The sequence below is a fragment of the Rhamphochromis sp. 'chilingali' genome (assembly GCF_963969265.1).
Source record: "Rhamphochromis sp. 'chilingali' genome assembly, chromosome: 21".
Taxonomy (NCBI): domain Eukaryota; kingdom Metazoa; phylum Chordata; class Actinopteri; order Cichliformes; family Cichlidae; genus Rhamphochromis; species Rhamphochromis sp. 'chilingali'.
In genome coordinates, this window is record NC_137949.1 from 27887703 (window position 1) to 27899426 (window position 11724).

At 40.9% G+C, this 11724-nt stretch overlaps 2 protein-coding genes across 2 annotated transcripts; one reads left to right on the forward strand and one right to left on the reverse strand.

Annotated features, from left to right (window-relative positions):
• Positions 1 to 160: 160 nt before the first annotated feature.
• LOC308389195 (cleavage and polyadenylation specificity factor subunit 3) lies at positions 161 to 9787 on the forward strand. Its single transcript, XM_080870405.1, has 18 exons — positions 161 to 349; positions 474 to 537; positions 788 to 885; positions 991 to 1119; positions 1198 to 1375; positions 1484 to 1573; positions 1676 to 1826; positions 2017 to 2192; positions 2280 to 2438; positions 2873 to 3019; positions 3114 to 3266; positions 3375 to 3483; positions 3674 to 3772; positions 3974 to 4068; positions 4487 to 4574; positions 8645 to 8711; positions 8847 to 8943; positions 9023 to 9787. Exons 1-18 carry the CDS (start codon positions 279 to 281, stop codon positions 9122 to 9124), a joined length of 2073 nt encoding a protein of 690 aa, XP_080726531.1. The 5' UTR covers positions 161 to 278; the 3' UTR covers positions 9125 to 9787.
• A 185-nt stretch (positions 9788 to 9972) lies between these two features.
• LOC308389196 (uncharacterized protein) lies at positions 9973 to 11724 on the reverse strand. Its single transcript, XM_080870406.1, has one exon. It carries the CDS (start codon positions 11637 to 11639, stop codon positions 10599 to 10601), a length of 1041 nt encoding a protein of 346 aa, XP_080726532.1. The 5' UTR covers positions 11640 to 11724; the 3' UTR covers positions 9973 to 10598.

Genomic DNA, 11724 nt, shown 5'->3' on the forward strand with positions numbered 1-11724 from the left:
CTTAAAATAGATAATCCTAAATTGAGCTAATATATTTAACTTCCGTGCCTCCTTTTGCGTCGGGTTGTTTAATAAATGTTAGATCAAAGCTGGTAAAAGCCAACCGACGTGCGTCTCGGAACTTCTGTCACACGACTTGATTCCAGTCGGGCGTATTTTGGACACGCCCCCGGAAGTTCATTCAGAAAACACATTGAGTGCAGTATTATCGGATTTGTTATTATTATTTTATTTTATTTTTTTGTATTTTAAAAATGACACTAAAATTTTAGAACAGAATGGCCACAAAACGCAAAATAGAGATAATTGTCCCTGCCGAGGAAAGCGACCAGCTCCTGATTCGTCCACTGTGAGTTAATTTCTATTTTTTAGATATATGCACATACATATAAATATTATATTTTATGGCTGATTCATTGTGCCACCATAAAACCACATACATGCACTGATACCGTATTTGGCTCATGTTGCAGCGGTGCTGGGCAGGAGGTTGGGCGGTCATGCATTATCCTGGAGTTCAAAGGAAGGAAAATTATGGTAAAATAAATAATAACAAATAATTGGTTATACACTTATATCAATAGCAATAATAACTATATTACGGTTACCTGTTTGAAGGAGTACAAAGTGCAATTTTTTGTTTTTGATCCATTCATTCAATACAATTAAATTAATTTTATTATTTTATATATTTTGACATATAGTTGCCATTGTAGTATTTCATGTCCGAAAGCAGCATTGATGCAGATTGGATTTAAATGAACAAAGCTGTATTTGTGTGTGGCAGCTGGACTGCGGCATTCACCCTGGATTGGAGGGGATGGACGCTCTCCCATACATAGATTTGATTGACCCAGCTGAGATAGACCTGCTGCTGATCAGCCAGTGAGGCTCAACTGCCCTGTCTCCTTTACATTTTCACATTTTTCCTGCACAGAAACGACAGTTTAGATCTCTAATTATTGCTGGTTTTATGTGTTCTCATTTCAGCTTCCACCTGGATCACTGTGGAGCTCTGCCCTGGTTCCTCCAGAAGACCAGCTTTAAAGGGAGGACCTTCATGACTCATGCCACTAAAGCCATCTACCGCTGGCTCCTATCAGACTATGTTAAAGTCAGGTAGGGGCAAAGGTGCCTAGAGACAATTACCTTTTAATTGCAGTGCAGCATACAGTCATATTTTTATTATTATTGCAGTAACATCTCGGCAGATGACATGCTTTACACTGAAACCGACCTGGAGGAGAGCATGGACAAGATAGAGACAATCAACTTCCACGAGGTCAAAGAGGTGGCTGGGATCAAGTTTTGGTGCTACCACGCTGGTCATGTGCTGGGAGCTGCTATGTTCATGATCGAAATAGCTGGAGTCAAAGTAAAATTGCTGTTGTTTAATCGATAATGATAAGAAAGGATTGTTCGCTTAATTTTTTTTAAAAAGCTAACCTACATGTATATTCCCCATCTCCTTTTCCCTCCAAAGCTTCTGTACACAGGAGACTTTTCCCGCCAAGAAGACAGGCACCTCATGGCAGCTGAGATCCCCAGTGTCAAACCTGACATCTTAATCATAGTATGACATTATTTAACTATAATAAGTCATATTGAACACCTTTTTAAAAGGCTCCGTAGGTGATCGAAACATAGTCAGAAACTATTATTTGTCTTTCTGCAGGAGTCCACCTACGGCACTCACATCCATGAAAAAAGGGAAGAGCGAGAAGCTCGGTTCTGTAACACCGTCCATGACATTGTCAACAGAGAGGGTCGCTGTTTAATCCCTGTGTTTGCTTTGGGACGAGCACAGGAACTGCTGCTTATCTTGGGTTAGAAGTCATGTTTGACTCCCTGATACTGAAAATGTGATAATGTGTGTCAATATTGTTAACCTCAATGTTCAAATTTATGTTTAGCACTGGATTTCCTCTGATAGTTATGACTTTGGTTATTTGTCTTCTCTTTATCCCATTATCACTCATAGAAGTCTGTAAGATTGGGTTTAATGTTCTCTTGCAGACGAGTACTGGCAGAATCACCCAGAGCTCCATGACATCCCCATCTATTATGCTTCTTCCCTGGCCAAGAAGTGCATGGCTGTGTACCAGACATATGTTAACGCAATGAACGACAAGATCCGCAAGGCCATAAATATCAACAACCCTTTTGTCTTCAAGCATATCAGCAATCTGAAGGTAGAGACTGTCACAGAAACCCTGTGCATATTCTCAGGCTTGACTGTCTCTCTCCAAAAATAAAGCAGCACTGTCTATTCTTTCCAGAGCATGGATCACTTTGATGATATTGGCCCCAGCGTGGTGATGGCGTCTCCGGGCATGATGCAGAGCGGGCTCTCCAGGGAGCTCTTTGAGAGCTGGTGCACCGACAAGAGGAATGGCGTTATCATCGCCGGTTACTGCGTGGAGGGCACACTCGCCAAGGTTAGAGCACAGCAGGACAGCAAAAAAAAATTTTCTGAGCAAAGTGGGAAAAGATGCTGTGATCTAATAATCGATATGCTGATTCAATTGCACCAGATTGCCGTTATTTACAGCAATTTTCAAGCCATCAAATTTAAAACTCAGAAGCTGTGACAAAAGACAGGAATTACTCATTTTTTAAAGAAAAGAAATTAAGTTGCCACAAGAAGAAGGAAAAAAAGTTTTCAGTGTTCTTTGTTCATTTTCTCTAATAAAAATGAATCGAACATGTGAAGTTTTTAGGTCATTAATTTGGCAAAGCAATCAAACTGAAGGCTCTAAAAGCAATTTACGTGCCATTTTCTTTAACTATTTTCTAAATCCTTTCACTGACTAAATGATTTATCAAGAAGATAATTGTAAAATCAGTCCTCAGTTATTTGCACACTCTACAGCACATCATGTCTGAGCCCGAGGAGATCACCACCATGTCGGGACAGAAGCTGCAGCTAAAGATGTCGGTGGACTACATCTCCTTCTCCGCCCACACTGATTACCAGCAGACCAGCGAGTTCATCAGAGCCCTCAAACCGCCACATGTGGTATGAGAAGAAAACAGTGTGGTGAAATTCACAGTTCTCTTGACTCGTCTTTTTTTTGTCCTTTGCATAAAATGTTGCACATGTTTAATTTCAGATCCTGGTACATGGGGAGCAGAATGAGATGGCGCGCCTGAAAGCTGCGCTGATCAGAGAGTACGAGGATAACGACGAGGTTCACATCGAAGTCCACAACCCTCGCAACACTGAGGCTGTCACGCTGAACTTCAGAGGAGAGAAGCTGGCTAAGGTGCAGTACGCTTTTTGTGATCAGCAGTCGCTGAATTGTGCGTATGCTTTTTAATGACACTGTTAAAAATGACAAATCCACTGAAAATGGATACACTTCTCTTCTCAGGTGATGGGCTCACTGGCTGATAAGAAGTGTGTTCAGGGTCAAAGGGTATCAGGCATACTGGTGAAGAAGAATTTCAACTACCACATCCTCAATCCCTCTGACCTTTCCAGTAAGTTCACTTTCATTGTCCCCAGATGGAGAACAGGGCCACCAAGGCATTTTAGTAGCGTTGATGCTTCATGACTCTGTCATTGTTTTGGGGTATTTGGCCTCAAAACTAAACCAAAGTAGACTATGAATGAATGAATGAAACATTCCTCCTCTCGGAGCTGTACTGACCTGATCTGTCTGTTCTGCAGCGTACACAGAGCTGGCCATGAGTACAGTGAAACAGACCCAGGCCATCCCCTTCACTGGACCCTACTCACTGCTTGTCTGCCATCTGAGGAATCTCACAGGTAAGACTGCGTGACCATTTCTGTGGGAATCTCGATGACCATCTCTGCAGACAGTAGACTGTCTGAGACCATCCAAACTCATAAAAAGAAACAAAAAAACACAACTGCCCACATTGTTGCAGTTTGACACGTACTGCAACCTTTTGAGTTTTGTCAGCGTGTGAGTGATTTTTACCCCGTAGTGGTGACCGTCTTTCTCAGGTGATGTTGAAGAGCTGGACGGAACTGAGAAGAACACTTTGAAGATCTTTAAAAACATCACTCTAATCCAAGAGGCCGGCATGGTGCTGCTAGAGGTGAGAGCCCACAACGTAGCGCTGTGCTTTTCACACCAGTGTGCAAAACTGGGAGTCCTAAATGTATTTCTTTAGAGGATAGACACAGGGTTTGATATCACTGAAACACTCTAATAATCCTTTTAACAAGGTAAGAAGGTGAACACTGCACCAGTGTGCCACGTAATAGCAACTACTCATTTATGTTTTCTGCTGCTTTCCACGTGCATGTGTCCAGTGAACTACAATCCTGGGTTTGGTTCGGTGCAGACTATTGACTGGATCACTCTCCTTTGTAGCCATATAAAATCTAAGGGACAACTTTATGATTGGTTATTTCTGCTCCTAGCCACAGATTTTTAAAGGGAGTGTACGTTGTGATGCTCAGAGACAGCTTGGGACTTGTGTTTTATTAATTTGTCTTTATCTGCTGTTTCAGTGGATAGCTAACCCTCTAAATGACATGTATGCTGATGCTGTCACCACCGTGGTACTGGAGGTGCAGTCCAACCCAAAGGCTCAAAAAGGTCAGCTTGGTTATATAGACCCATATAAAAGATGGATGTAGGTAAGATGAAATCGCACACTGGTTTGTTCACACACACTTTGAAGCCTGAAATTAAACAGTTTGGCTGTGACATTTGAGCTAAGGGCTGTTGAAATCCCCAATCCACCTGATGTCATAGAAGTCATAGTCTTGGTGATTCTGGCCATTAGATTGTTTCTTTAATCATTTCTTTTGGTCGATGATCATGCACTCCTTGTTAGTTTTTGGTTTTTATGACATATTAAGTTCCCCTTTGTTTTTCTCCTTGCTATAATCAGGACCTTTGGATGTGTAATACACCTATTATGGTCTAGCATCCAGAAACTGCACAAATGGATTGGGTTCTGTGCACAAAGTACTCATGCACTATATTAACAGTTCACTCAGAACTTTATATATGGGATTGTTATCACGAATACCCATGAAACACCTGGAGTTGCTTCATGGCACACTTTTTGGGAATTATTGTCTTTAATCCTGCATTTGTGTGATTGAAAAGTGTGTGCAATGACACAGTTTTAAAGATTTGGCCTAAATAATTCTGGAGTGAATGAGCCTAAACATGATGACCGGACTAGTGACACCATATAACCTGTGACTCTCACACATGCACGTATGACTTGCCAGTTTCAGCTGAAACAATTTCAGTGTTTCAAACCATGTTCCAGAGTTTTTAGTTCACCATTCATGAGGTTTCAAGAAGAAAATGAAAGACAGATCTGAATGTTTGAAAGTGTTTTGGAAAAACTCTGTAAAGATTAGATGAACAATACTCAAAGGATAAATCCAACTGGTTTATTTTGTTAGATAAGTTGAACAAAAAGTTAAACAAGCAAGTAAATAAAGAAACAAGGTAAAATGAAGTAAGAGCAAAAAAGTTAACAAGTAAATAAAGAAACAAGGTAGAGGAGAGAAAACCCCAACAATCCCCTCTGAGCAAGCACTAGGCGACAGTGGGGAGGAAAAACTGCCTTAAAACGGGCAGAAACCTCCGGCAGAACCAGGCTCAGGAGGGGGCAGTCAACTGCCGGGACTGGTTGGGGGGGTGAACAGAGGTGGAGCAAGACGAGGCTACATCAGTTGAAGAAGCAGCAGAGTTCCTCTTCCGGAAAAAGCTGAAGAATTTTTTCTTCTTTTTCATGGACTTTTCCACGAGGGCCTTTTTGTCCAGGATGAGGGTTCTCAACTCATCGATGGTTTCTGTGTTTTGCCTCTCAAGTTTCTTGCATGTTTGTTCCACCTGTTCTAATGTTGCTTGTGTTTCTTCAAGCTTTTCTTTGAGGTCTTTGGATGTTGCCTCCTGTGTCAGCTTTGCCTTCTGCAGGTCTGCATTTCTCAGTTGATCTTCTTTGTGCAGGCCTTCTAGCTGCTCATTTCTTTTCTGGATATCGTGGAGCGTACACTGCAGGTCTTCATGCGTTCTGTCTTATTTTTGCTTTTGGGCCTGCATTTCTGTGTTTTCCCGCTTCAAGTTGTTGAATTCCAACAATATCCCCTTAATGAGCTCTGAGTTGTTTTTTGCCATTTGATCGATCCTTTTCTGCATCTGTGAGCATCGTTTTTCCAGTGTTTCCTTTTCTCCCTCCAGCTCACTTGTTTTGACCTTCAGTTCATTACAGAATTCTTGCATTTTTTGATTTTTACTCTCAAAGTCCTTGATAATGCACTTTTCTTCTGTCAGTCTTTCTTGCTTTTGCTCTTTCTCTTGAAGGAGGTCTTTCTTTTGGACCAGTGTTTGATCCAACCTTACCTTCACCATTCTGTACTTTTCCTGCATGCCTTGGAGTTCGCGCTGCAGGTCGTTTTGCTTTGTGTCCTGTTGTTCCTTCTGTTGGAGGACTTCTTTATTTTTTTCTTCAGCTTCATCAAGCTTTTTTTGGAGCAGGTGATTCTTTTGGTCCATGTATTAGAGATCCCACTCTATCTTATCAATCGTCGCTTTCCTGCCTTGAAGCTGCTCGGACATTTCTTTAACTTCAGCGCTCTTTTTCTTGTTTTCTTTGATGAGGAATACAATCTGCTCTCTGGCTTGAGCAAACTTGATCCCCCAGCCCTCATTAATAATGTTGATGTCGGGCTGGCGCTGTAGTGTTTCTTCCAGGTGTTTGTTTTGTGCTTCCATTTGTAAGCACTTCTTCTCCAGGTGACGTTTTTCTTCTTCAATTTGTTGAATTTTGTTCTGGAGATGGTTGTTTTCATTCCTACTCTCCTGTAATGCCCTTTGGATGGATAAGAGGCCATTTGGAGAAATTGGCCGGCCACGCGTTGAAGGAGAGGCGGCGTAATCTATTTGTCTCGGTTGCCGTAATCTTGGATACATGTTGGCGTTTGTATCCGATGACTCTGAGAGGTTTCCAAATTTTTCTGTAGTGAACGTTTGAAGGCTGCAAACAAACGAACTAAAAATTGCTGTTTCTCACCCCTACTTAAGGAAAAACTTCAAAGGATCAAAGATCCTTGTGACATCATCACTCCTAAGCCAATCAGATTGTCACATGACATTTTGAAATGTGGAATGGGGATATATATATTTTTTAAACAGTTTTCAAATTTAACTTAATATTTAAGTGTTTCTTACTTGACCCGCTTAGTCGATTAAAAAGTTAATTGCCACGAATACCCCTAATGTTATATAACAGACCACAGAAAAAAGACAGGTTTTTTTCTACGTGACAGAGCTATAATAAATGTTTAGTTTTTTTTAATCATCCTACTTTTTATAAAAGGGAACATTATTTAAAGAATATGTATTTAATTAAAAAACTCTGTATTCATCTAAAGGGTATAACAAGAAGGGTGACCTTCCTGCTCGAAAATGAAATGACCAAAATAAATGTATTTCTCTGCAATTACAAACTCTGTGTAAACAGTCTTGGTGTCAAAATAAAGCTAACACTGGTGAGATGTCATCAGAGCTGTAAATATTACTGCAGAAGTTACTGTGACTCAAACATAGAAAATTTGATTTTTTATTTCCCTCACCTAATTTTTAAAAGTATTTTATAGCAGCGGTCCCCAACCCCCGGGCCTCGGACCGGTACCGGTCCGTGAGTCGTTTGGTACCGGGCCGCGAGAGTTGAGGCTCAGGTGTGAAATGTATAGTTTTCAGGGTTTTTATCGGTTTTCAGCGTTATTTTGTTATCGTTTTTATTGTTTACTCGGTTTTCCTGGGTCTCTTCACGTGTGTTATGAATAAATTTTCTTTTTTTCGGTACCGGTACTAGTTTTATTTTGTTGTATTTATCCGCGACACCTTAAAGGCCGGTCCATGAAAATATTGTCGGGCATAAACCGGTCCGTGGCGCAAAAAAGGTTGGAGACCGCTGTTTTATAGCATATAACACCTTTGAAAATATGCTTTGGTTCCCATTTAAGTCCAGAAAATCCTAAATCAAGATATGGATATTACCTGTCCACAGATTCATGGTGACGTAACTGCTCTTTTAACTGTCTGGTGTCTTTGCTTTGTTTGTTGTTTGCAGACATGGTTTACATGAGCTTTTAGCTGAGATTCAGAGGTTTCTGTGGACACTACTCATGTCAGCACTTATATTTCGGACCTCGTGTTATAATCGATTAAACGCGATCTCCTCCCTTTTGCCCCCATTTTTGATGTTTTGGGTGCAAATGATCAGGCATTACATTCTCATAATAAATCAGATAAGATACTGCAAATAATTAAGCATACTATACTTTGTCATATATATTATGTTACATGTGACCATAATTTTAAAAAAATATTTAAAAGATATATAGTCTTAGTCTTTAATTGAAGAATGTTTTTACTAAAGTCATAAATCAAATGAAAAGCAGGGAAATTATAACATAAAAACTGACATTTTTTGCTGTAAGAGGAGTCGCCCCCTAAGGGCCATTAGAAGTACTGCATTGGTTTCACATTTCAGAACTCGATGTTACATCCATCTTTTAAACACAGTTAACAAAGCGCCATTAAGCACGTGGTGTACACGTGTGTTTAGTTGCTGCTGTAAGTTTGAGGCGGGTGCTATCTGGTTAATGCCAGTGATCTGCTTTCTGCCTTATGAGCAGTGATGGAGACCCAGAGCAGCACTATGGACATGGATGTTTTCCATACTCGGCTAGAAGTCATGTTGCAGTAAGTGACAGAATAAATCCATAAAACATTTTTATAATGCAGTAGCATGAATATTTTTATGGAAATGAAGTTCCTCGGATAAATAGTTGCTAAGCTCTTAATGAATTATGTTATTTGTCTGCTGTCTGTTTTCAGGGACATGTTTGGAGAAGAATGCGTGAACTTCAGCGATGGTAAAATCATCTCTGTGACTGTGGACGGGAAGACGGTGCACATTTGCTTGAAAACAAGGGTGAGGGTCTTTTGTCCTGTTAATGGGAGCTGCTGATTTGGTGTTTGAGTATGTCGCTGACTTCTTATCCCCTCACCAGTCTGTGTGCTACGAAGATGAATGCACAGAGGACGATTCACTCAGAGAGATGGTGGAACTGGCGGTGCAGCGGCTCTATGACGCTCTAAACCCCGTTATCTGAAGAAAGACACACACCTGCCTGCGGGTCTCCAGACATTGTTAATGATCAGATATACACACACAGTTGGGACATCGTGTTAATGTAGATTAAAAACAAAATGCTGTGATTTGCATTGAAAAACACATTTTATCCACAGAGCATAGAAAACATCAAATGTTTAAACTGAGAAAATGTATGATTAGCTCAAGACGAGCTCATTTTTACTTGGATGGCAGCATCACTTCTTAGGAAAGTTGGAACAGTCATGTTTATCCACCAGATTGTCTGTTTTATGTATTGTAGATGATGAGACAGTCTTCGTAATTTTACAGAGGAACATTCTGAAATTGTTCCACAGTTTACAGAGCTGTTTCACAGACTGAAGAAACACAGTAACAAGTGAGCAAGACTGACTTGCGAGAATAAGCTATGTGATGTTATTTAACAGATTCTTGTGTTGTTTGTATTGTAAGCACTTTTAATTATAAAATACATCATTATGTTAACTGCGTTTGAGTGTAGATTCACTGCAGGTTTCATTTGACCTGAGTTCATTATTAATATGCACTGATATGACTTGTTTACTTTTAAATGTGATGATGTGTGTGAATTTCTAAATGCACTACATGTGCTGTAAGTATTTGTTGTTTTAAGAAGGCTTCTACTTTAAAAACAGTGTTGTGTTTACTTTTGTCGATTTTAAATATACAGTATTCATTGTAATCGTGTGATCTTTGGACATACACATGCTTGTTTTATGTAATTTAATATTTATTTTTGTTTTAAAATCTGTTCTCACTAAAAGCACTACATGCATTGACAAAATCAAATAAAAAGAGGCAACACAAACAGTGCCCATAAGTCTTTTATTCATTAAATATCTGAAAAAATATACCCAGTAATTTCACAATAAATATAATCAAAGGCACATTCTTTAAAAATAACCATCTGATTTTAACCATAAAGTTGCTTTAATTCCCATTTTGGCTGGACTTTCAAGATATCACCACACCCTTTACTTATATTACTATAAATATGTCATAAATAGTAACACATTACCATTGAAGCTTGGCTTGTCATTAACATTTGTATAATTTCTACCAGACAAATGACTTTATTAAAGCCAAAGGAGCTGAAGTGAACGGTTGTAAACCAACCACCGAAGCACTGCTGTGCAAAAGGTAATACAGGATGAACCAAGACCACAAGTGATTTCTATTTTGTCATATTTAACCTCTTCTATATGATGTATTCACAAACAGCAAATGTGCATGTTGCACATATAACTTTTTTTGCTGATCAAAGCTCCAGAATGAGCTATTTTTAACAACACATTTGAACGGGGGGGAAAAAAAGCTTTAACTAATGGATGCTTGTTGTTTATTTTCATGACAATTTACTACCCGACTTAAAATTAGGTGAAATGTTTAATAGTGTGATCAGTGGAGGAGTTTCAAGGGGGACCACAGTGTCCCTCATTTCCCAGCAGATTTATTCATCCCCGTTTTAAGTTGATTAGTAAACCTATGGCTACCACCAGCAGCATACCAACTCCCAGCTCCATCATCTTGCCCATTTCCTTCTCGCCTATAGTGTCCTGTTTCTTCTTCAGTATCTCCTCTTTGCGGACTCGGATGTCTCTTTGCCTCTGCAGCTGCTCGCTGTAGTGGGACTTGTAGAACTGGTCGAAATCAAAGATGCCTCCTCGGCCGTCTGGGTCCACCACGGAGCGTCGGCTGTCGGTTTGCCGTCTGCCTGCGCTCCCGCTCGTGTCCTTGACGGAAGGCCTGACTGTAGCGGTGAGGTCTGCCAGACTCAATAGTCCCAGGTCATATTTCTTCCTGAGCCCCTTGTTTCCCAGCACGGTGTAGGCCTCGCTGATCTCCGAAAAGCGGACTGTGGCCTCTTCGCTGCCAGTGTTTCTATCCGGGTGGTAGGTGAAGGACTGCTTGTAGTACGCTGTTTTTATCTGGGTTCGAGTGGCGGAAGGTGCCACTTCAAGGATATCATAGTAGCCAGTTTTGGTTTTGTAAAGAGGCTCGGATCTGGCTCCATCACCGCTGTAAGCCCTGATAAATGACCGCTGCCCGTGTTGCCAGTACAAATGCTGACTATAAGGGCTCTGCTGTCGGCGGAAAGTGCGGGGCGAAGTCCTCCAAAACCCGGCGCGTCTCCACTGTCGAGACAGATTCCTGTTTTCTCTTTGTACCTGGTTCTTATTATAAAGAGAAAACTCCTCAGGAACATAGTAATGGTAATTTTCTGCAACCGCTCCGTTCTCCCAAATAGCACCAAGCACCGGCTTTACACTTGTGTAACCGTCCCGAGAAGCTAGAGCACGGTCTGTGTGCGCGGCGTCTTTGGCTCCATACGGCCTGCCATTATGACTATCACCCCAAAGAAGCCCTGCTGGCAAAGGCGAACCGTGTGAGGCACCTTTCTCGTGTTTACTGTGGCTGACACGTAGGCAGTAGTTATTTAATTTGTGTAAGAAACCGTGCGCCCTCCTTCCAAAACAACTCCTGACCTCCGCCATGTTTCCTCTGACGAGTGCTATGTTCGAAGCGTGTGTCGGGTAATCTCGGGGAGTTTTTGTCTTCTTCTTCTGTATAGGGTTTACT

Excerpts from the sequence above, each read along its gene's own strand:
- LOC308389195 (XM_080870405.1), top strand. The coding sequence starts at position 279 with ATGGCCACAAAACGCAAAATAGAGATAATTGTCCCTGCCGAGGAAAGC. Across the intron at positions 1,376-1,483 it reads TCGAAATAGCTGGAGTCAAA|CTTCTGTACACAGGAGACTT; the intron begins GTAAAATTGCTG and ends TTCCCTCCAAAG. Across the intron at positions 4,069-4,486 it reads CCGGCATGGTGCTGCTAGAG|TGGATAGCTAACCCTCTAAA; the intron begins GTGAGAGCCCAC and ends CTGCTGTTTCAG.
- LOC308389196 (XM_080870406.1), bottom strand. The coding sequence starts at position 11,639 with ATGGCGGAGGTCAGGAGTTGTTTTGGAAGGAGGGCGCACGGTTTCTTA.